Below are 21094 nucleotides of genomic sequence, written 5' to 3' on the forward strand. Positions count from 1 at the left end.
CTACTTTTTTTCTTTACCTCCCATCTGAAACATGGCGACGCTGGGACGCTTGTTATTGTTGTCGTACGTGTAGAAAAGGGCAGACGAAAGCTCCTCGGAACTGTTTTAAACCGGGTTACTGATAGAACACGTAGTTCTCGCATCTTTCACTTTTTGTTTCAGCGGTTATGAAAGTGTCCGGCGTGGAGGATGCTGAGATCCACCGGGTTTTTCCGTGGGATTGACTGCCCGTTTTATACCGAAAACCGTAATGGGAGGACAGACGGAGATGTGTGCAACAGACCCTACTGTCACTTCAGGCACAGCAAACTCAGACGGGCGTCTTGTAGCGCAAACAGTAACCGGAAATCCAAAGAGTCTTGCTCGAAACAAAATGGTGATTTTTACTTTAAAGTTCATGTGTGTGTTCCCTGCGTCTCAATGCCCGTTTGCAGCGTTCGTTGACCTATTTTTATTGGTAGTTTAGTTTTCTACAATCTTGGGGAATAAACAATAGCTAGCTAACTACAAGGTCTTATTTACTGTAAAAATATTTCGCTTGCGATATAAGACGCTTTAACTAATGCGACCGTTGTTTCAGAATCGCTCATGGTTGCAGTGAGATTTGTGAGTTACTTGCAGCTAATAAAAGTAGTGACACCGTCAAAGTACTGATGGATTGTTTTTATTCGCAGTCTTGGTCCACCTCTGTTTACGATCAGTTCCAGGTCCTGCATTTCTAAGGCCAACCGTGAATTGATCCTTTAACACTGCCTTTAAATTTTAGATGACAGAATGTCAGTTGGAGCTTTAAGGAGTCATTTCAGTCACTGTTTCAGCTTGATTCCGCCTAACTACGCAATTTTGAAAAATGTGTCCTGGGTGGGTGGAGTAAGTGTGTCCATTTCGTTTTCATAAAGTATTCGATATGCACAAGAATTTGCACAGCGTAGCTGCACCTGGCTCATGAAAATCGGATAAACCGGTCAATCTAGGCTTTGCAGATCAAATAAATCCAGATTCAGCGATAACATCCTATTTCTCATCTCAAAATGTTTTTCGAAACGTAGTTTAGTGGGTTGTGGAATATAAGAGTTTATGAACAGGCCACCATGTTTCACCGGTTCGTAAAACGTTGGGCTGAAACCAATCTAGCCAATCAGGTGCCAGCAGTGTTCAGTCGTAATTAATCGGGTGAATTTGTGGGCGGCAACAATTTTGGGTTGGATGTCTTGATTGGCATCTACTCAAAGTCGCCGTGACCTCCGAAGAGGTACTCTGATGTTACTATTTGGGCAGGGCCAAATGTAGAAAGTACTTTTCAAACGTCAGGGGAGCACCAAGACGTTTTCTACCAGTTTTTTCTTCTAAATTATATTATTTCAGAAGTGTTGAAATGACGGCATGGATTAAAATGATTTATTATGAAGTAGACCTGTTTACAGCTAAAACGAAAAAGGAAATAAAACAGATCTCTGATGTAATTATCCTTGAAGTCTTTTTTTGTCTTTGTTCCAATTCAGATCTTACTTGACTGTAGAGAGTGATTTTAGACAAGTGTGACATGCCCGTTTTCGTGTGTCAGTGAGCAGCGGTTTGAAATGCAGCTCTTACATGGTTGGGACTTATTCCCCAGGGCCAGGTGTAGACCGGACCTCCCAAAAAAACATGCAGTGGCACAGATTCCCAAAATGGAGTCCTGAAACCTATACATGTAGCTTCTGGGACAAGTTTACTTCAAAGATGTATGTTTCCAAAAGAAAAACCCATTCACCACTTTGACTCAAATTGGGGAATACGTCAACAGGAGTCCAGTGTACAGTGTTTCTGTGTTTATGCATGTAATAGGGTTTTTTCAACTTTAAACAAAAAAAAAAGTGCCCCTCTCTGTAGTGTTTCTGTGCGATACATTTATCCATTCACTGTTTTGCATTGACTATGTCAAGTAAAAAAAAAAGGGAAAGTACGAAACTTGAAAGCAAACGCTGTTTTATTGCTGTTTCTAGAGCTAGCCTATGACCCCTGCAACCCGGAGGTGGTGAGACCGGGAGAGACGAGGAATGGGGAACCCGCGTCAGACGTGTCGAACCCGGCTCCGTTGGACCAGGGCGCCCTGGAGCTGGAGCGGGTCAACAGGGCCATCGAGGCCGTGCGCAACGAGGTGGAGCGAGAGCAGAAGAGGCTGTCGCGCATCGGGGACCAAGAGTACGACCCCACCGCCAGCGCCGTCGCCAAGAGGCCCAAGCTGCCCACCGCCGTGCCCCCCCAGGAGTACAACCCCACCACCAGCGCCGTCGCCAAGAGGCCCAAGCTGCCCGTCGCCGGCCCCCCAGGAGTACAACCCCACCACCAGCGCCGTCGCCAAGAGGCCCAAGCTGCCCGTCGCCGCGCCCCCACAGGAGTACGACCCCAGCGCCGTCGCCGTCACCAAGAGGCCCAAGCTGCCCGTCGCCACGTCCCCCCAGGAGTACGACCCCAGCGCCGTCGCCGTCACCAAGAGGCCCAAGCTGCCCGTCGCCACGTCCCCCCAGGAGTACGACCCCAGCACTGTCGCCAAGAGGCCCAAGCTGTCCGTCGTCGCGCCCCCCCAGGAGTACGACCCCAGCGCCGTCGCCGTCGCCAAGAGGCCCAAGCTGCCCGTCGCCACGTCCCCACTGGAGTACGACCCGGGGAGCTACCAGATGTCCCAGCCCGCCGACTACAACCCCACCCCGCGCTCCAACAAGTACACCCTGGACTGCGACGGCCAGGGCCCGTCCGCCAGCTCCCTGGAGTACGTGCCCACCGCCGTCACCAAGACGACCGTCAAAAAGTCGGCCCCGCCCGCGCGGACTCCCCGTTCGCCCACTCCCCCCTCCAGCCCGCCGCCTGTCCCCGCCCCAAGTCCGTACCTCTCCTCCTCATCCAGGCACAAGTACACGCTGGACAACTCCAAACCGTGCACCGACCTCGAGTACGACCCCCTTTCCAACTACTCGTCCCGGCCCGGGAGCAAGGGCTCCAAGGGTGCGGCGGCGGCGGCAGCGGGAAACGCCGGGGCGGGGGGCAGAAAGAGGCTGCTGTCCTCGGGCGCTGGGGGCAAGCAGACCGCGACCGAGGAAGGGTACGTGCCGACTTTCAAGAAGCCCAAACGGCAGGCGGGGGCGCCCGCGGCGGGCGACTCGCAGAAGTACACCGCCAGCTTCTCCGAGTCGGACGAGGAGAGCTCCGGGACGGAGTACCGGCCCACCTCCATCAGCCGCCTGCAGCGGAAGAAGGCCGCCGCCGGGTTTGGGGACGGCGGTTTTCGGAAAGGAGGAGAGGGCGCGGCCGGCGCGGCGAAGGAGCGGCGGGCCTCGGAGATCGGGGACGAGGAGGGTCGTTCGCGGGACGACTCGGGAGCCTCCGACGGTTCCGGACCCGGCTCGACGCTTGACGACCGGACCGCGGCTAAAAAAACCACGGCCCAGAGCGGCCTGAAGAAAGCGAGCGGCGAAGGGAAGGAACCTTCCAGAAAGAGCGGCGGTCACAAGGAGAAGGGAGGGGACGGGAAAAAGACGGACTCGTCCAAGAAGCCCGGCAAAGAGGAGACCAAGAAGCACGGCAAGACCGAGGGGAGGAAAACAGAGGAGAAGAACAGGGCGAAGGAGAAGAACAGGGCGGAGGAGAAGAACAGGGCGGAGGAGAAGGGCGTGGACAAGAACAGCAGCAAGGAGGCGAAGAAGGCGAGGAGCGACTCCAAGAAGGACTCTAAAGGCGGGAGGACGGAGAAGCGGAAAGGAGATTCCGGATCCGGGCAGAGGGAGAAGGGGGGAGGAGGCGGCAGTAGTTCCCTCAAGAAGGTCAAGTCTTCGGACAAGCGCGACGGGAAGGAGTCCGCCAAACCCAGGCCGCTGGAGAACGGGAAGCTGGAGAGCGGAGCGGGGGAGAAGGGCAAGAAGCGCCAGGACAGGCCCGATGGTGGTAAGGACCGCCGGGGGAAGGGCGGCACCGGCGGCGCCGCTGAGGGCAAAGCCAAAAAGGTGGAGAAGAAGCAGAGGTCTCTGACTCACGTGGACCTGTTCGGGGATGAGAGCGCGGAGGAGAAAGAGGAGGAGGAGGAGGAAGACGATGATGATGATGATGAGGGGGATGACGACAGGCAGGGGACGGTCGTGAGGAAGTCGGCGGCCGCTTTCCGCAGGGGAAACTTCGCGAAGAGCAGGAGGAAGGAGTTGACTCCGTCGTCCTCGGACGACAACGACGACGACGGCAACGGCGTCGCCCATGACGACTACGGGGACGATGCCGATGCGGACTACAGTCACCTGCAGGTGGACCTGGACTACGAGGAAGACACCATGGAGGAGTGCCTGCGCATCTTCAACGAGTCCAAAGATGTGAAGACCGAAGACAAGGGGAGGCAGGCCAAGCAGGTACCTTGGTTGACTCTACCGTGGATCTGTACCGCGAGAACCTGGAGTGAGCCGCTGTGGTCCGCTTACTGATCGCGGGGATTCTATGCTATCATTACATTACATTACAGGCATTTAGCAGACGCTCTTATCCAGAGCGACTTACACAACTTTTACATAGCATTTTACATTGTATCCATTTATACAGCTGGATATATACTGAAGCAATTCGGTTTAAGTACCTGCTCGAGGTACAAAGAGTGTTGCTACCGGGAATCTGCGACCTGCGACCTTTCGGTTACAAGCCCAGTTCCTTACCCACTGTGCTACACTCCGTCCGTCCGTCCGTCAGAATGAATGTTGGTTCCAGACGGTGCATGTAGGTCCTTTTAATGTAAGCCTGCTAATGAAGTTTAACCTGATAGTGACCTTGGACGTTTCCCATTGATAGTTCTCTCATGAGTTACTGCATTTTTAAAATCGGATTTAAAAAGTAAAAAAAAAAAAAAACCACCATGGACGTCATTCTCCCAGTGCCTCGCATGCAATTGTTTGCCTGTTGTCTTAAATTTTGGTGCACATTGTATAATGTGTAAGGCTTAGACTGGATTTCAGACTGGTGTTTGGATGGGTGTGAGGGTACTTGTTGTGAATGCAGTTTTTGTAATATTGTGCACCATAAGATGCTAGATTTTTTTTTTAATTTTCAACTTGGTTTTTATGGTGTATTTCTATTGGTTTTTACCACCTGGTCCCCAGCTGTCAAGATGTACATTCTTGTGTATTCTTACACATCTTCACCTCTTTACTTCCCTCTCTTTCTTCTCCTCTTTCCTTCCCTCTCTTCCTTTATTTCCTTCTCCCCTTTCCCCCTCTCAGGCCCCTAAGGAGACGGAGGAGGACCCTGGCACAGAGAGCGCTTTGACCACACTCTTCCCTGGGCAGAAGAAGAGAGTCTCGCATTTCATGGCCAAAGGAAGTGTGAGTGTGGGGCGATGCTGTGTGAATGGCAGGAAGTGCGCTGCTTGCGACGCGTCACACACGCGTTGCTTCACGGTCCGGTCGCTGCCGCCACCACCGCCAGCTTCTCTGAAACATTCAGCCCTGCGTGTCACTGTGTTTGACCACATGCGTGTTTGCGGGTCATGTAAATGACTTGGAACAAATGGTTATAGAAATACTCGCAGGTTTATTACTTTGCTTAACAGATACTTGTTCAAGGTGACTGGCAGGGCCTGGATGCATACATGTGTATATACACACACAGACATGCACACCGGTATATACACAAGAGTCAGAACATCTTAAAAAGGGAAGCTAATCTTGATTGAGCACGTACCACCGGAGTGTTGCTGTAGACAGGGAAGAGAAAATCTCTGACTCAAAACACGATGTCTGTCCATGCAGGACAGCCCCCAGCTAACACAGAATGTTCTCACAGTGTTGCTGCCATGTTGTGGCAATGTTGTCACGTTGACAAAACATTCCAGTGGCATTGTGAGAACGTTTTGTGTCAGCCCCGGCAGATGGGGGAGGGGGGGTGGGGTGCAGTTTTTGCAAATGCCAGTGGTTCTTCCCTCATGTCTGCACACATTTGCCAGGAATAGTCTGATGATGATGTCTGGGGGAGCAGGCACTGTGGAAAATTGGCCGGTTGAGATCGTTCATTAATTAGGTGGAAATTCTCCCGTCATTCTGCACGTTCTGTTTGGTTAACCTGAACGTGGAGGAAAAGGTCCAGGCTACCTCGTTCCTCGCTGAAACAGAAATGCTACAGAGTAATTGCAGAGATAGGCGGCCAGCTGGTGAGCCTCTCCTCAGAGCATTAAAAAGCTTCATTGTGGTGCTGAGTGGTTATTATGTGATAAAGGAACTCTGACATTTTGCATAACCCTTTGCCAAATTATGTGCCTGCCACATGCTTAGTGTTTCCCAGTGCATTTCCACATACATTGCAAAAGTACAATTACTGTTCAGTGGGTTGCACTTAAATGGCCGTCGTCTTCCGAATCATTACAGTTTGTCTGTTTATTTATACCAGTTGAATGTAGGTTAAAGTCGTACATCCGTTTGATATTTTAGATGATCATTTTTCCAGGGCCTTGAACATCCATGTCTTGGAAACGATCGTTGGATTTTATGTAGAATTTTGGGATATATACAACAGAATTTCAGATGTATTGTCACATAACTGTAGAAGAACTGCAGAATTGTTTTTCGCAGACTGGTAGCTTCAGTCTATTCAGGTGGCCTCTGAAAGCTACGAGCAGGCGGCTAAAGTAGTGGCATTGTCTTGCACTCTGCTCAGCCAATGAGGAGCTGCAGCAAGGTAAAGCCAGTACATTGTTTCACCACTAGATGGCAGCAAGACACAGACGACGGTTGACGTACCTTTAAAAGTGCCCGTTTGTGTTCAGCTCGAGCCATCTAAATTCAGTTACAGAATGTAAATCATCGATATACAAGGTATTAAAAAAATCATTAACACACACAACATAACACATCAATGTACAGGACAACAACAGTCAACGAGAAGGGCCAAAACAAAATGATACTTCCGCCGCCTTTGTAATGTGAGAGCCTCTGCAGTCTTGTTCTCTCTTCCCTCCGACGCCATTTTGCTGATCTGAAGTGAGCTCTGATTGGCTGGGAGAGTTTTCTAACGTTGCAGCCCTTGCTCTATAGATGTGGTGACGTTAAGAAGGCGACTTCAGCGTTTTTTCGGACAAAGCCTGTTTGAGTGGGAGTGAGTGGGGCCGAATTTGGGGAATGTTTCGGTGAATGTTTACCCCCCCTGCGCCCCCCCCGTCTTTCAGGCCGACGCCCCCCCGAAGCCGGTGGTGCGGCCGTACCGGCGCCCGACTGCGCAGGAGATCTGCTACCAGCGCATGCAGATCGCGCAGCAGCAGGCTGCGCAGCTGGCCGCCGCGGTCCAGAAGAAGACCACCGCCGCTGTGACCACGCCCACTTCCAGCTTCCCCGGGGAGAGGAAGAGGGTGGCGCACCGCCCCACCCAATCAGCTCCCGCCCTGAAATCCGGTACGACCCTTTTCCAGGTCCTGGGACGGTGGTAACCAGCCCCTGTACCTGGAGATCTACAGTCCTGTAGGTATTTTAGCCCCAATTTGGGAGACGTGATTCTTCTAATTAGCAGCTCAACATGATCTCTAGCTGATGAACGAGGTGTGGCTTTGTTTAGGGTTGGAGTGCAAACCTGCAGGACAGTAGATCTCCAGGAAGAGGGTTGGTTACCACTGTCCTAGAAAATACTTTAAAATCCTGAAAAAAGAAAAAAAAAAAAAGATACTTGGACCGGTACTTCTCTCTAGGGGTTTCGTCATACTTGTTCCTGGTTATGGTTATACACTTTGTTGTACGTCGCTCTGGATAAGAGCGTCTGCCAAATGCCTGTAATGTAATGTAATATTTAAATTATTATGTGAGGGTGTTGGAAGGTGATCAAGAATTCTAAGGACCGCGGAACACTTGAAGAGGGCAGACTGGCGACATGAGAAGAAAGGCGACATGCTGTGCTTCCTGTTTGATGCTACCCCAAACGTCGGTGTGCTGGCAGTGCTAACAGTGGCGATAGCTCACTGGTTTACTCATCACACTGAAATATCACTAATGAGTGACGTGCGCCCATTATTCGTGGACACAAAACATTTTGAATCTAATGTCTTAAAGGTGTGTGTCTATAACGCGGCTGCAGGTAGCTTAACGTAGCCCTGATTGTTGCGTCAAAATAAATATTCTTTGACAATATGTTTTACCTGAAAAAGTCACTGAAAGATGATTTGAATGGGGGCACTGCCTTTCTGTCTGCCCATCTGTCTGTCCTTCCTCCCTTCCAGCCTTTGGCAGTGCCTGGGCTGGTTCCCGTGCTTCACCATGTAAATGTCTTTTCATGAAAGAGCACTTTAAGCCGCTTTAGCTGACGTAGTGCTCCCGTGCGCCTGCAGGTGGCGCCGACGCGACGCAGGCCGGCGGTCAGGTGACCCCACCCAGCCGCGCGGCCTCCTCCCAGCTGTCCGTCAAGGCGCACACGTTCACCGGGATCCTCTCCAAGACCACGTCCACCACGGCGCAGAAGAGAGTGGCTCACATGCCCACCATGAAGGTGGGGCCCGGTCGTGCACGTGAGCGCGTCCACGTGAGCACGCGCACGTGCAGCCAGTGGCAGTCCCAGAAAATGCACCCCTGTTCGTCAGTTCTGGGTCCTGTTTCACAAAGCGGTATAACGATTTAGCTAGATAACTGTTCTATTCAAACCGACTCTTCAAACCCTTGTGGGCATTTAGTCAATTCACAGATTATCTGAGTGGCTAAATATTTAAAAGTTCTGCTCAGATCAGACTTGGAACAAATACAGTTTTTGAATATTTTAAACCTTTAGGGACAGTGAAATCACTGCTTCTCTGTGCAATTGTACAGAGAAGCAATTATTGAGCACATAGTATGGCTCATTACCAGTATTGTTTATTTTATACAGCCTTCTCTGCTTTGAAGGACACTGTATGCATTTGGCCCTGTACTGCTTTTTCTGTACAGCCAATCACAGTGATTCAAGTTACTGTGACCATTTCCTGATTGGCTGTGACCATTTCCTGATCGGCTGTGTCCATTTCCTGATTGGCTGTGTCCATTTCCTGATTGGCTGTGTCCATTTCCTGATTTACTTCTGACCATTTCCTGATTGGTTGTGATCTCTTCCCCCATGTCTCCCTGCTTTGCTCGCAGAGCTCTACTATGAAGCGGCCAATCATTCCCAGCGAATTCGGCGCCAAGGTGCCCACTATCGTGCGCCAGCGGTACCTCAACATCTTCATCGACGAGTGCCTCAAATTCTGCCCCTCTGAGGAGGCCGCCTTCGAGACGGTAAGGGCGCGGTCCAGGCGCTGAGGTTGCTCAGATACAAAAGAAAAACGGGATTTAGCAGACGCTCTTATCCAGAGCAACTTACACAACATTCTACATTGCATATACATTGCATCCTTCTATACAGCTGGGTACATATACTGTAGCAATGTAGGTTAAGTACCTTGCTCAAGGGTAATGCAGCGTCCTACCCGGGAATCGAACCTGTGACCTTCAGGTTACAAGACCATTACCTTCACCCCATTTGCTGAAGTTTGTAAGTGGGGCTGAAGTCTTCCTGACAACTTCAGCGTGCGTTGAGGTTGAGGCGGTGCGTTGTGTCTCTGAAGGCCCTGCAGGAGGAGAAGGTGGTGTACGACCGCAGCAGCAGCAGGAACATCTACCTGAACGTGGCGGTCAACACGCTGAAGAAGCTGCGCAGCAAGAGCGGTTCCAACGCCTCGCCTGCCGCCAGTACGTTACGCTAACACGTTACGCTAACACACAACACCTCGCCCGCCGCCAGTACGTTACGCTAGCACGTTACGCTAACACACAGAGCCTCACTTGCCGCCAGTACGTTATGCTAACACAGTATGCTAACAAACAACGCCTCACCCGCCGCCAGTACGTTACGCTAACACAGTATGCTAATACACAACTCCAATACCCGCGGCCAGTATATTATGCTAACACAGTATGCTAATACACCACTCCTCACCCACGGCTAGTACGTTACGCTAACACGTTATGCTAATGCCACCCCCCATCACAGAGAGCCCTGCGGTGAGCACCAGTAGGAAGGCCCAATCACACGAGGAGGTACTTGGGGGGCGTCTAGCGGCCAAGACGAGCTTCACCATCAACCGAGCGGGCAGGCAGAAGGAGGAGGAGCTCACCGGTGAGTGACACGCGCTGGCTGCCGTTCATTCGCTGCTGCCCTGTGTGGGTCAGAGAGTGGATCCTACAGACGACGGCCTGAGATTTGAAAGTTCAGGCGCATGGTACAACTACTGTACGTCCGTCCATTATCCATACCCTCTTATCCTGGGCAGGGTCGCAGGGGGGGTGCTGGAGCCTATCCCAGCGTGCATAGGGGCGAGAGACAGGAATACACCCCTGGACCAGGCGGCCAATCTATCGCAGGGCACACGCCCCATTCACTCACACACTCATACCTAGGGGCACTTTAGAGTCTCCAGTTAGCCTACCTGCATGTCTTTGGACTGTGGGAGGAAACCGGAGTATCGGAGGAACATGCTGAGTCCACTCAGAAAGGCCCCCGTCCGGGATTCGAACCCGGGACCTTCTTGCCATGAGGCCACAGTCCTATCCACTGCTACCTCAAACATCCAAGTAAATATGGAAATATTAAATATGGTTTCCCCAACTCAAACTGGATTTGACTGCCTTTAATCCAGTGATCAGTGGTGTTAGTGCATAAGGGTGTACTGGTGTGGCTTATGGATAAGAGGTACTCATTAGTGGCTGTGTGCAGGGATACAGTCTGGCGCATTAGCCCAGTGCTGTAAGGCCGTAGTGCAGAAGGGCCTGCTAGCCGAGCTGTGCGCTAACGGCGGCGCGCGTGTTTTGCAGGAGCCTGCTTGTACAGGAAGCTGAAGGAGTACGTGATGACCGAGGAGCAGCTGCAGGAGCACAGCTACCCCCGACCGCACCCCGACCGCCCGGGGCGGGCTGTGGTCCACAACGTCCCGGAGAAGAAGAACTTCGACCGTGAGTCTGTTTGCGCACCCTTGTCTTTTTTCGTCTGGGTTCATTGGGGGGGTTTCCTGTGTGTCAGGGCTGCCCCGCCCTATTCCTAAGGATCTACCGTCCTGTAGGTTTTCACTCCAACCCTAACAAAGCTCACCTCATTCAACAGCTAGAGATCTGCCGTCCTGTAGGTTTTCATTACAACCATAACAAAGCACACCTCACTCAACAGCTAGAGATCTACTGTGCTGCAGGTTTTCATTAGAACCATAACAAAGCACACCTCACTCAACAGCTAGAGATCTACTGTGCTGCAGGTTTTCATTAGAACCATAACAAAGCACACCTCACTCAACAGCTAGAGATCTACTGTGCTGCAGGTTTTCATTAGAACCATAACAAAGCACACCTCACTCAACAGCTAGAGATCTACTGTGCTGCAGGTTTTCATTAGAACCATAACAAAGCACACCTCACTCAACAGCTAGAGATCTACTGTGCTGCAGGTTTTCATTAGAACCATAACAAAGCACACCTCACTCAACAGCTAGAGATCTACTGTGCTGCAGGTTTTCACTCCAACCCTAAGAAAGCACACCTCACTCAGCAGCTAGAGCAGGGGTGCCCAACCGTGTTCCTAAGGATCTACTGTCCTGTCGGTTTTCACTCCAACCCTAACAAAGCCACACCTCACTCAACAGCTAGGGTTCCCATTGAGCTGCTAATTTGTCGAATCCGGTGCGCCAGGTTGAAATGAAGACCTGCAGGATGGTAGATCTCCCGGAACTGGGTTTGGCAGCCTTGGTGTGTACTGTAGTGGAGTTTGGCTCTTCCCTACTGACCCCCCCACCCCGGCCTTCTCCCCAGCGTTCAACAAGGTGTGCTGTCGCTGCGGGGCCGAGTACAAGGTCTCGCCCAACGGGAACTGCGTGAGGAAGGAGGAGTGCAGCCATCACTGGGGCCGCCTGCGTCGCTACAAAGGTGAGTCTCCCGTCCGGTTCAGTTTGGTTCCATCTGGTTTAGTCTGGTTCATATCGGTTGTATGGTAGATGGTAATGCAGAGGTAGATGGTAATGCAGTGGTAGATGGTAATGCAGAGGTAGATGGTAATGCAGTGGCAGATGGTAATGCAGAGGTAGATGATAATGCTGTGTAAATGGTAAAGCAGTATGGATCGTGATCGAGTGTGGATGGTAGTGCAATATGGATGGTAATGCAGTGTGGATGGTAATGCAGTGTGGATGGTAATGCAGTGTGTATGGTAATGCAGTGTGGATGGTAATACAGTGGGAGATGGTAATGTAGTGTGGATGGTAATGCAGTGTGGATGGTAATGCAGTGTGGATGGTAATGCAGTGTGGATAGTAATGCAGTGTGGGTGGTAATGCAGTGGGAGATGGTAATGTAGTGTTCTGTGTTCTCAGTTTCAGGGGGCTGGGAGACTCAGTACAACTGCTGTTCTGGAGCAGTGGGTTCTCCGGGTTGCCAGGTTGCTAAGGTAATCCACTCGCCTGTGTCCACACACCTGCCCTGCTTCATTGAATTTCAGTTGATTTCCTGAATTGACTGAATTGAAATATAATTGACCCTGAAGATTAATCCGGTGGTCATTTCTTATCCAAGAGAAAATTGGAAACTTTTAAAGCAGTGGTTCCCAACCCTGTTCCTGGAGATCTACCGTCCTGTAGGTTTTCACTCCAACCCCTAACAAAGCACACCTCATTCTGATCTGAATGAACTGCTAATTAGTAGAATCAGATGTGCCAAATTCGAGCTGAAATGAAAACCTACAGGACAGTAGACAGGGTTGGGAGCCACTGTTGTAAGTACTGTAATCACACAGTAGGGGGCAGTGTTGCACTCTGTGTATTACAGTCACTGTAGGTCTGTGACTATGTTTTATTTATTTACTTCCTCATAGGGGCAAATTAACACAGAGCTGTGTTCTATCATTTTCTGTAAATAAAACATTTTTGAAATTTTTTTTCCAGTTTTGTAGGCAGACATGAGCATTTTCCACTCATTAGTATTTCTGCACTAATTTATTTCAAGTTTACTTTGGCTAAATTGTTACATTCTTCTTTTTCTGTGGCATTATAAAATTTTTTTAAATTTAATTATTTTATTTGGAAAGCACATTGAACATTTGGTAGCACACTGGAAACATGAATGCCATTTTCAATTTAAAAAAAAGTATTATTTATAATCGTTATTATTATTTCAGAGCTTAGTGTAGTCATTCGAGCGCAGCAGCAGTAATTATAAATCCTGAAGGGAAACTGTCTGTCTCCTGTCCCACAGCAACACGTGCAGGACGGTCGTAAGGAGGCCCTGGACAGCTACGTGACGACCTTCGAAAAGCCCCTCCCCCTCGACGGAGACGCTGGCGTCTACGCCCTCGATTGTGAAATGGTCCGTGAGTCCTTTTAGAGTGGAAACACTCGCCCTAAAATCAGCCTTTTTTAACAGTAATTACAGTCTGTACACCGATGGTACAGTCAAGTGTCTTTCTGCATGAACTGCAGGTCTTTCAGATATGCGTGTGACCCTGGTCTCTCTCTCTCTCCCTCTCTCTCTCTCCCTCTCTCTCGCTCCAGTGCTACACAAAGCAGGGTCTGGAGCTGACCAGGGTGACGGTGATCAACTCTGAGCTCAAGGTCATTTACGACACCTTTGTCAAGCCTGAGAGCAAGGTGGTGGATTACAACACGCGGTACGTCGTCTGTGTGTCCTCTCTACAGGGCTCTGGAAGAATGTGAATACCAGCAGTGTGGTAGAAACCTGTGGGGAAAACCAGACTGGAGGTGTTGACCAAGATTTTAACATGCGGAGTTTACGTTTAACTTCAACATTTAACATCTCATTTATATCTTTGTCTGTGTGCGTCTTTGTGCGTGTCTGTGTGCGTGTGTGCGCGTGTGTGTGCGCGTGTGTGTGCGCGTGTGTGTGTGCACGTGTGTGTGTGCACGTGTGTGTGTGTCTGGGGCGGCAATGTAGCACGCTGGGTAAGGAACTGGGCTTGTAACCGAAAGGTCATAGGTTTGATTCCTGGATAGGACACTGCTGTTGTACCCATGAGCAAGGTACTTAACCTGCACTGCTTCAGTATATATCCAGCTGTATAAATGGATACAATGTAAAATGCTGTGTAAAAGTTTAAGTGTACGTCGCTCTGGATAAGAGCGTCTGCTAAATGCCTGCGATGTAAATGTCTGCAGGTTCTCTGGCGTAACTGAGGAGGATCTGGAGGGCGCTACCATCACCCTGCGGGACGTGCAGGCCGTGCTGCTGAGCATGTTCAGCGCAGACTCCATCCTGATTGGTCACAGCCTGGAGAGCGACCTCTTTGCACTAAAGGTAAGCAGTCAGTTAGGCATTGACCCTGGGGGGGGGAGCAGCACCTGCACCTGGACACCTGCTCGATTTTATGGACACGGTCCAAACTGTGGGATGATGCCAGATGAACAGGCCTGGGTCAAACGATTATTTGAATAAATGTGTAAGCCTTTCTACAAAGAATTCTGGTGTATTCATTACAAACTGCCAATAAGAGTTTGAACTTTGAACTTTGAACTTCAAAGAGCAGAGCAGCAAAGGTGGGAGTCCATGTTCTCTACAGTATCGGCATATTATTCTCAGATCTTCTTTTTACATTCAAACCCAACACAACTGCAATTCTGATATACCTGTAGCAGGTATGCGTGCTGAAAATGTTCCTGGTCTGAAAGTAAACCAACCTGAAGTCTGCCCTAAACCCCCCCCCCCCCCTCATACTCTCTCTCTCTCCCTGTCCTCCTCTCTCTCTCTCCCTCTCCCTGGATCCCCCTCTTCCTCAGCTCATCCACAGCACAGTGGTGGACACGGCTATCGTCTTCCCCCATCGCCTGGGCCTCCCCTATAAGAGAGCCCTGCGCAACCTTATGGCCGACTACCTCAAACGCATCATACAGGACAACGGTGAGGCACTGAGCTCACTGACACACTGAGCCCTGACACACTGAGCTCACTCTGACACACTGAGCCCTGACACACTGAGCTCACTGACACACTGAGCCCTGACACACTGAGCTCACTCTGACACACTGAGCTCACTCTGACACACTGAGCCCTGACACACTGAGCTCACTTTTACACACTGAGCTCACTCTGACACACTGAGCTCACTGACACACTGAGCCCTGACACACTGAGCTCACTGACACACTGAGCCCTGACACACTGAGCTCACTCTGACACACTGAGCCCTGACACACTGAGCTCACTCTGACACACTGAGCTCACTGACACACTGAGCCCTGACACACTGAGCTCACTCTGACACACTGAGCTCACTCTGACACACTGAGCTCACTGACACACTGAGCTCACTCTGACGCACTGAGCTCACTGACGCACTGAGCTCACTGACGCACTGAGCTCACTGACGCACTGAGCTCACTCTGACGCACTGAGTCCTGACGCACTGAGCTCACTCTGACACACTGAGCCCTGACGCACTGAGCTCACTCTGACGCACTGAGCTCACTCTGACACACTGAGCTCAATCTGACACACTGAGCTCACTCTGACACACTGAGCTCACTGACACACTGAGCTCACTCTGACACACTGAGCTCACTGACGCACTGAGCCCTGACACACTGAGCTCACTCTGACACACTGAGGCTGTGACCATCTCTTCTCATATCCTCTCCTCTCTCCTCCTCTTCCCTTCTCTCCTTCCCTCTCCTGTCCGCTGCCTTCCCCTCCTCTCCCCTTCTCTTTTCCCTCTCCTCTCCTCGTCCCTCCCCTCCTCTCCTCCTGCAGTGGAGGGGCATGACTCCAGTGAGGATGCGAGCGCCTGCATGCAGCTGATGATGTGGAAAATCCGGGAAGACACCAAGGTCAAGAGATGACCTCAGTGCCCCCTAAGCTCCGCCCCCCCTCCCACCTCTCCTCCTGTACCAGTGCAGAGAGACGGAAAGAGAGCGCAGTGTGGCCGAGCGAGGCCGGGAGGCGTGGCCTAGCGGGGCTGGGAGGCGTGGCCTGTCGGGCTCAGTCTGCCACGCCCTGCCACAGCACTTGAGTTTCACCCGAGTGGAACCATGACGGTGACATGGGGAGAGAGAGATGGGCAGGGACTGAGAGAGAGGGAGGGAATGAGTGAGAGGGTGAGAAAGCGAGGGGGAACGAGTGAGAGCGAGAGAGTAAGAGCGAGTGAGAGAGAATGAGAGAGTGAGAGAAATTGAGAGAGAGAGAGTGAGAGAATGGGAGAGTGTGAGAGGGAACGAGTGAGAGGGTGAGAGAGAGTGTGAGAGAGGGAACGAATAAGAGAGAGAGAGTGCGTGAGAGGGGGAGCGAGAGAGTGGATGAGAGAGAAAATGCGTCCCATCAGGCTGCTGACCAATCCCGGGCCGTTCCAGTACCGCCTGTGATCCCATTTGACCCATGCCATGTGACCTGGTGTGGCCAATCACTGTAGGCTTCTGTTTAAGGAGGGCTTGGATGAAAGAGTGCTTTTTCCGCTCTGTTTATTATTAGGATTATCATCATTATTGTTATCATTTTTTTTTTATCTTCAGCGTTGTTATTGGTGCCTGTTTCTCTTAGTTTCTCAGCCAGCGTGGGTCTCTGTGAGTCAGATGGGCTGTGGGCCGGTCTCAAATGCACAGCCACAACATGGCGAAACTATGCCAGAGCATTTCTGTTGTTTTGTTTGTATGTTTGTCTGTTTGTTTGTTTATTAAGACCCCTGTATCCCTTTAGTGCGAGGGTCTCTCAACAGTATTTTGGGTGTTACTACACTCTCTGAAGAAAGTGTTCCAAAAGGCTGCTCTGTGTCTCCATAGAGGAACCCCCTGTCTAGCTCAAGGGTTCTTTGTCACGCAAGATGGTCCAATCTGGGAGCTTTTGCACTTTTCACATCTACCATAGAGGGTTCCCCTATGGAGACATGCCAAAGAACCCTTTTTTTCCCCCCCTAAGAGTTAATACTCCTTTAAATCACATACTTTTCCGCCTGGTCTAGATCATGATAGAAAGAGGTTCTACAGTATTATTTCCGCCTTCGCCATATAGAAAAACCCCAGCAGCTGTCACGGGTGCGACTTATGTCTGGCATTCCCCATGATTACGACTGCTGATAATTATTTTCTCCCCGCATTCTTACAGGTATAATTACCATCTGTGTTCGACGGACACGGATGAGAATTCTTGGTTTTAATCGGTTTAATTATGATGAAAAGGGGTTCGGTAATACATAGACGTGTTGGTATTGAGGAGTTGAGCATCGGACAAGACTTGAACAGTCATTATTGTGGGTTTTTTCAGCGTTTTTCATTGTGCCGTTCTCTGGAGGCCAGTGAATGACGTCGAGCACCCAATGTTATGTCTGACGTCGCGTGCAGGGTATTGCTGCTGAATACTTGATCGAAGTGTTTTACCCATGTTGCACTAGGGAAAACCTCGCCGTCATTGGGGATGGGGTATGACCGCCTCACTTGAATATACTTAATAAGCCTGCATTAATTCCCATGGCCCAATGTACCGTAGCATCTGAGGAGGCATATCGAAGTCTTTTTATCTTTGTTTCAGTTTAGTAAAAACACTTGTAGGAGGAAACTCCGACCGACGTGTCGGTCTTGTTTGTTAGCAGCACTTGTCGATCCTTCATTCTAATGGTTTAATCACATTAAGGCCTGTTATCAGAAGTGCAGTGCTTTTTCTAGGCAGAATATATTTGTTAGCTTACGCGCGAAGTGACACCGAAACTGTAGCAGAATATGCGGCCACAGACACGCGGGGGATTCCTCTGATGGCCTGTCTTACAGAGGTGATATTGCGGGTTTTTCAGCTGAACACTGCGGTGTGACTTGGATCTGTACGGGGCGTTGGGGCGTTGCCTAGGTCCCGGTCTTCTACCGCTTATCAGCGTCCCTCCGTCTCGTGAATTGCACAGTAATGAGTTGCCCTCATTATTAGTAGAGCAAGTCTAGTCCTTCATTTTTACAGGTGCAGGCGACTCCTTCCTCCTACGAGTAACGACATTTATGCCGTTTCATTTTGATGTTCAATAAAGGCAGGTGTATGATTTGTATTTAATAAATGTTCCCGAGTAACCTGTAAAATCCATGTAAAATAGTCACACTAATGATGACAAACGCTCACTATGTAAATATGCTGTAATAAGTTTTTTCTTTTTTGTATGTTTTATTTTCTCTTATATTTTTGTTTCGTTTTTCTATTAAAAACGGAAATGGAGAATAGCATTTCTAAAGTGTTGTTTTTTCGGTGGTAATGAATGATGGAGTTTTAAAGATTCTAAATATTCTCACAGCCGTATGATCTCGCTACTTTGTGGGTGTGTGTGCGCGCGCAGGCACGTGTGCATGAGTATCTTCTAACTGCTTTCTTCCTACTACTCGGCCATGGTATTTAGTTTAAATCGTCTTTTCTTTGTTAGTTTCTGTATGTGCTACGGTGTCTGAGCGTGTAAAAAAAGAGGAAAATGTTCACAACACTACTTTTCAACAATTGTTTTGTTGAAGCCATGAAAGTTGCAGTGTTTGTCAATCTCCATCTGTTGACCGAGATGCCCTTGAGCTTCTTGCTGAAGTAAAATCATTTAATTTAAATGTTTAATTGTTAGCGCCTCTCCTTTGTTTTGCTGGTAATGTTGAGGCTTTTGGAATCAACTCCTCCTCCGCAGTACCTACAGTTTTGTGTTCGGACAACAAAGACTGCGCTAAGTTGGCCGGTATGTGTGTGCGCGCACATCTATCTATCTATCTCTCTTTTGTCTCTCTCTCTCTCTCTCTCTCTTTCTCTACATTGTGCTGTTCTTTCGAGCAGGTGTTTAGTCTCGTGATCTGCCTCCTCTCCCAGCAGATGTTTCAATCGTCAAACAAAACAGAACAAAAAAGGACAAAACCGCGGCTCATTATTCCCTCTCTGAAGCGCGGATCCGTGCCTTTGCGCATTGAGCGCGACCCGTCAGCACGCATTTCCCCAGGACGCCCCGCCGACCGCAGGTATTAAAGCCCCGGTTGCCCGGGATCGATACCGGCACAATGTCCAAGGTGGAGAGGGCCGGGAGTATCAAGCGTCTCGGAGATTTTGAGCATGTGGGGCGAAACGGCTTTAGAAGACTTCCTCATTATCAAATTCGATCAGCGGCGCTCCGATCACCTTTGAACTGCCGGGGGTCGCGAGGGGTCGGGGCCACGCACGCGGGAGCAGAGAAAGGACTCCGCACCCCATGCTGGGGTGGTGCAGGAGGGGTGGGGATAACGGGGTACAAATGCGCCCCCCCCCCCCTTCCCCTGCTGAAAAACATCCTCACTGATGCTGTCCTTAGCTCTCCCTGTTGAGATGCTTGCTGTGTTTTATCATTTATTTTATTATATTCCATTATATTATCCATCACGCCATAATGTGTTTGTGAAGTTCACTGAGAGGTCTGAGAAAGTTAGGTTTAGCAACACGGTTGAAGTTCATTTCAGGCCACGAGGTAGATTGGGTTTCATTACGACTTGGCACTAAAGGCACCAAATTGATCAATAAAAGCGATTGATTACAGGTCACCTCACCTATAGCTACTTGGGTTCGAATTGGTTCCTGATTTAACGGTGAAAACAAATGCCATGATTCCCTTGAGCGACACATACGCGCGCACACACTCAAACACACTCTTAGGCATTTTGCAGACACTCTTAGGGAATAATTTATGTGGTACAAAATGGTTTAGCCATGAAGAGCTAATGCCAAGTCACTAGGGTCAAAACCAATAGTAGCTGTTAATGCATAACTTATGTGGAAATAGTAAATGCATAAACTTACCCTCAAAAAAATGAATAGTTGGATTTACTTAATCAAATCTCATTCAGTATATGTGACTGATTTAGTTTTTGTTCAAGTGCTTAGTGTGTGACAAGTGAAAATTACTTGATCAGTCAAAGTTACATATACTGAGTAAGATTATGTCCAAACACTGTCCATAAGTAAATCCAACAATTATTATTATTATATAATATTATATTATTATATAAAATGTGTAGAATCATGAAGCTAAGTGCTGCAGTTGGTGTAAGAGGGGCAAACTGACAATGTAGTCCTTCAAGTAGCAGATGTATTTGAGGACAAAGTTTCATAGCAGTGGTTGAGCTGGTAAAGCCACAGACACACACACTCACACACACTTGGCCTTGACCCTATAACCGCAGTCTGGAGCTCAGTGTACAGTCATTAGCCGGGGCCTCTGTCTCTGTCCTGACTTTAAGCCCATCCCCACCGCAAGCCTCTTGTTGGCCAATTAGGCGGCTGATCTCTACTCCGCTTCACACATTGATCGCGGCTCGTGACAGAGGTCCCCTGGTGCACTGACCTACGCTGGGGGTCTCGGCGGGGGATGGGGGGGGGGGGTGAGGGTAGAGATAATGTGAGGTTAATTTGTGACTTGGACCCTTGTGGCAAGGGTTGGCATTTTGAAACTGCCTTTCTACTGTACTCAAAAAAAAGGTCTGTGCTTGTAAAATGACCTAAATTTGATCTAATCTGAACTTTAGAGGTGGTGCACAGGCATTTAGAATGGTTTGTATTAAATCATAATGATTACTGGTACTAAAGAATGACGTTTTCATCACCTTTAACACTTATTTTGTTTATTTCAAGTTCACGTGTGTACATGGATATGTCGAGGACACACAGATTCCTGGTGTTGTGAAGTCATTACCTTTGAATTCCTGGCACAGTGCTGGATCCGGTCTGATGTCCTGGGAGTATCTGGGAAATGTAGTGCCGAAACATTAGGTGTGTGAAAATCAACTGTTTGGTACATTGTTAAGAACCAAGAGTGCTCAAAAATAGCAAATAACCTTAGTAGATCATGATAGACCTCGGTAGTGAATGTCCAAAGAATACTTTCAATTCTGAAGAAAAATCTCTTTTCTGTTGTTGAACAAATCAAGACCACTCTCCGGGATGCAGGTGTGTCACAGACTGAAAGAGAAGACTACACCGGCATAACCGCAGAGTGTTCACCGCAAGATGTAAACCACGAAACGGTCAGGTTAGAGTTTGCTAAAAAGTAAATTTTTTAAAAAACTACAGTGTCCTGGAACAAACTCTTAATGGACAGATGAGATGATCACCTGCCCCAAAGCACCTGCACCTTGATGGCAAGAGACAACCGTGGA

At 49.4% G+C, this 21094-nt stretch overlaps 1 protein-coding gene across 2 annotated transcripts; it reads left to right on the forward strand.

Moving 5' to 3' along the window:
- On the forward strand, positions 1 to 18166 carry rexo1 (REX1, RNA exonuclease 1 homolog). 2 transcript variants are annotated; one of them, XM_064330070.1, is made up of 17 exons: positions 1 to 376; positions 1986 to 2272; positions 2574 to 4373; positions 5232 to 5333; positions 7169 to 7391; positions 8315 to 8472; positions 9093 to 9230; positions 9560 to 9683; positions 9985 to 10110; positions 10806 to 10943; positions 11790 to 11903; positions 12347 to 12420; positions 13224 to 13334; positions 13520 to 13635; positions 14141 to 14279; positions 14759 to 14879; positions 15729 to 18166. In XM_064330070.1, exons 1-17 carry the CDS (start codon positions 190 to 192, stop codon positions 15815 to 15817), a joined length of 4047 nt encoding a protein of 1348 aa, XP_064186140.1. In that variant the 5' UTR covers positions 1 to 189; the 3' UTR covers positions 15818 to 18166. The 2 variants fall into 2 exon arrangements, with proteins under 2 accessions (XP_064186140.1, XP_064186139.1); XM_064330069.1 differs by having other exon boundaries at positions 237 to 376; positions 1986 to 4373.
- Positions 18167 to 21094: the final 2928 nt, after the last annotated feature.

Source organism: Anguilla rostrata, chromosome 4 (genome assembly GCF_018555375.3).
Source record: "Anguilla rostrata isolate EN2019 chromosome 4, ASM1855537v3, whole genome shotgun sequence".
NCBI classification, from domain to species: Eukaryota; Metazoa; Chordata; class Actinopteri; order Anguilliformes; family Anguillidae; genus Anguilla; species Anguilla rostrata.

What these genes read in the sequence shown, in the direction of transcription:
- rexo1 (XM_064330069.1), top strand. Translation starts at nt 2,040, where the DNA reads ATGGGGAACCCGCGTCAGACGTGTCGAACCCGGCTCCGTTGGACCAGG. An exon ending in CCGCCTGCGTCGCTACAAAG is followed by an intron (nt 11,904 to 12,346) that starts GTGAGTCTCCCG and finishes CTGTGTTCTCAG; the next exon opens with TTTCAGGGGGCTGGGAGACT. An exon ending in CGGGTTGCCAGGTTGCTAAG is followed by an intron (nt 12,421 to 13,223) that starts GTAATCCACTCG and finishes CCTGTCCCACAG; the next exon opens with CAACACGTGCAGGACGGTCG.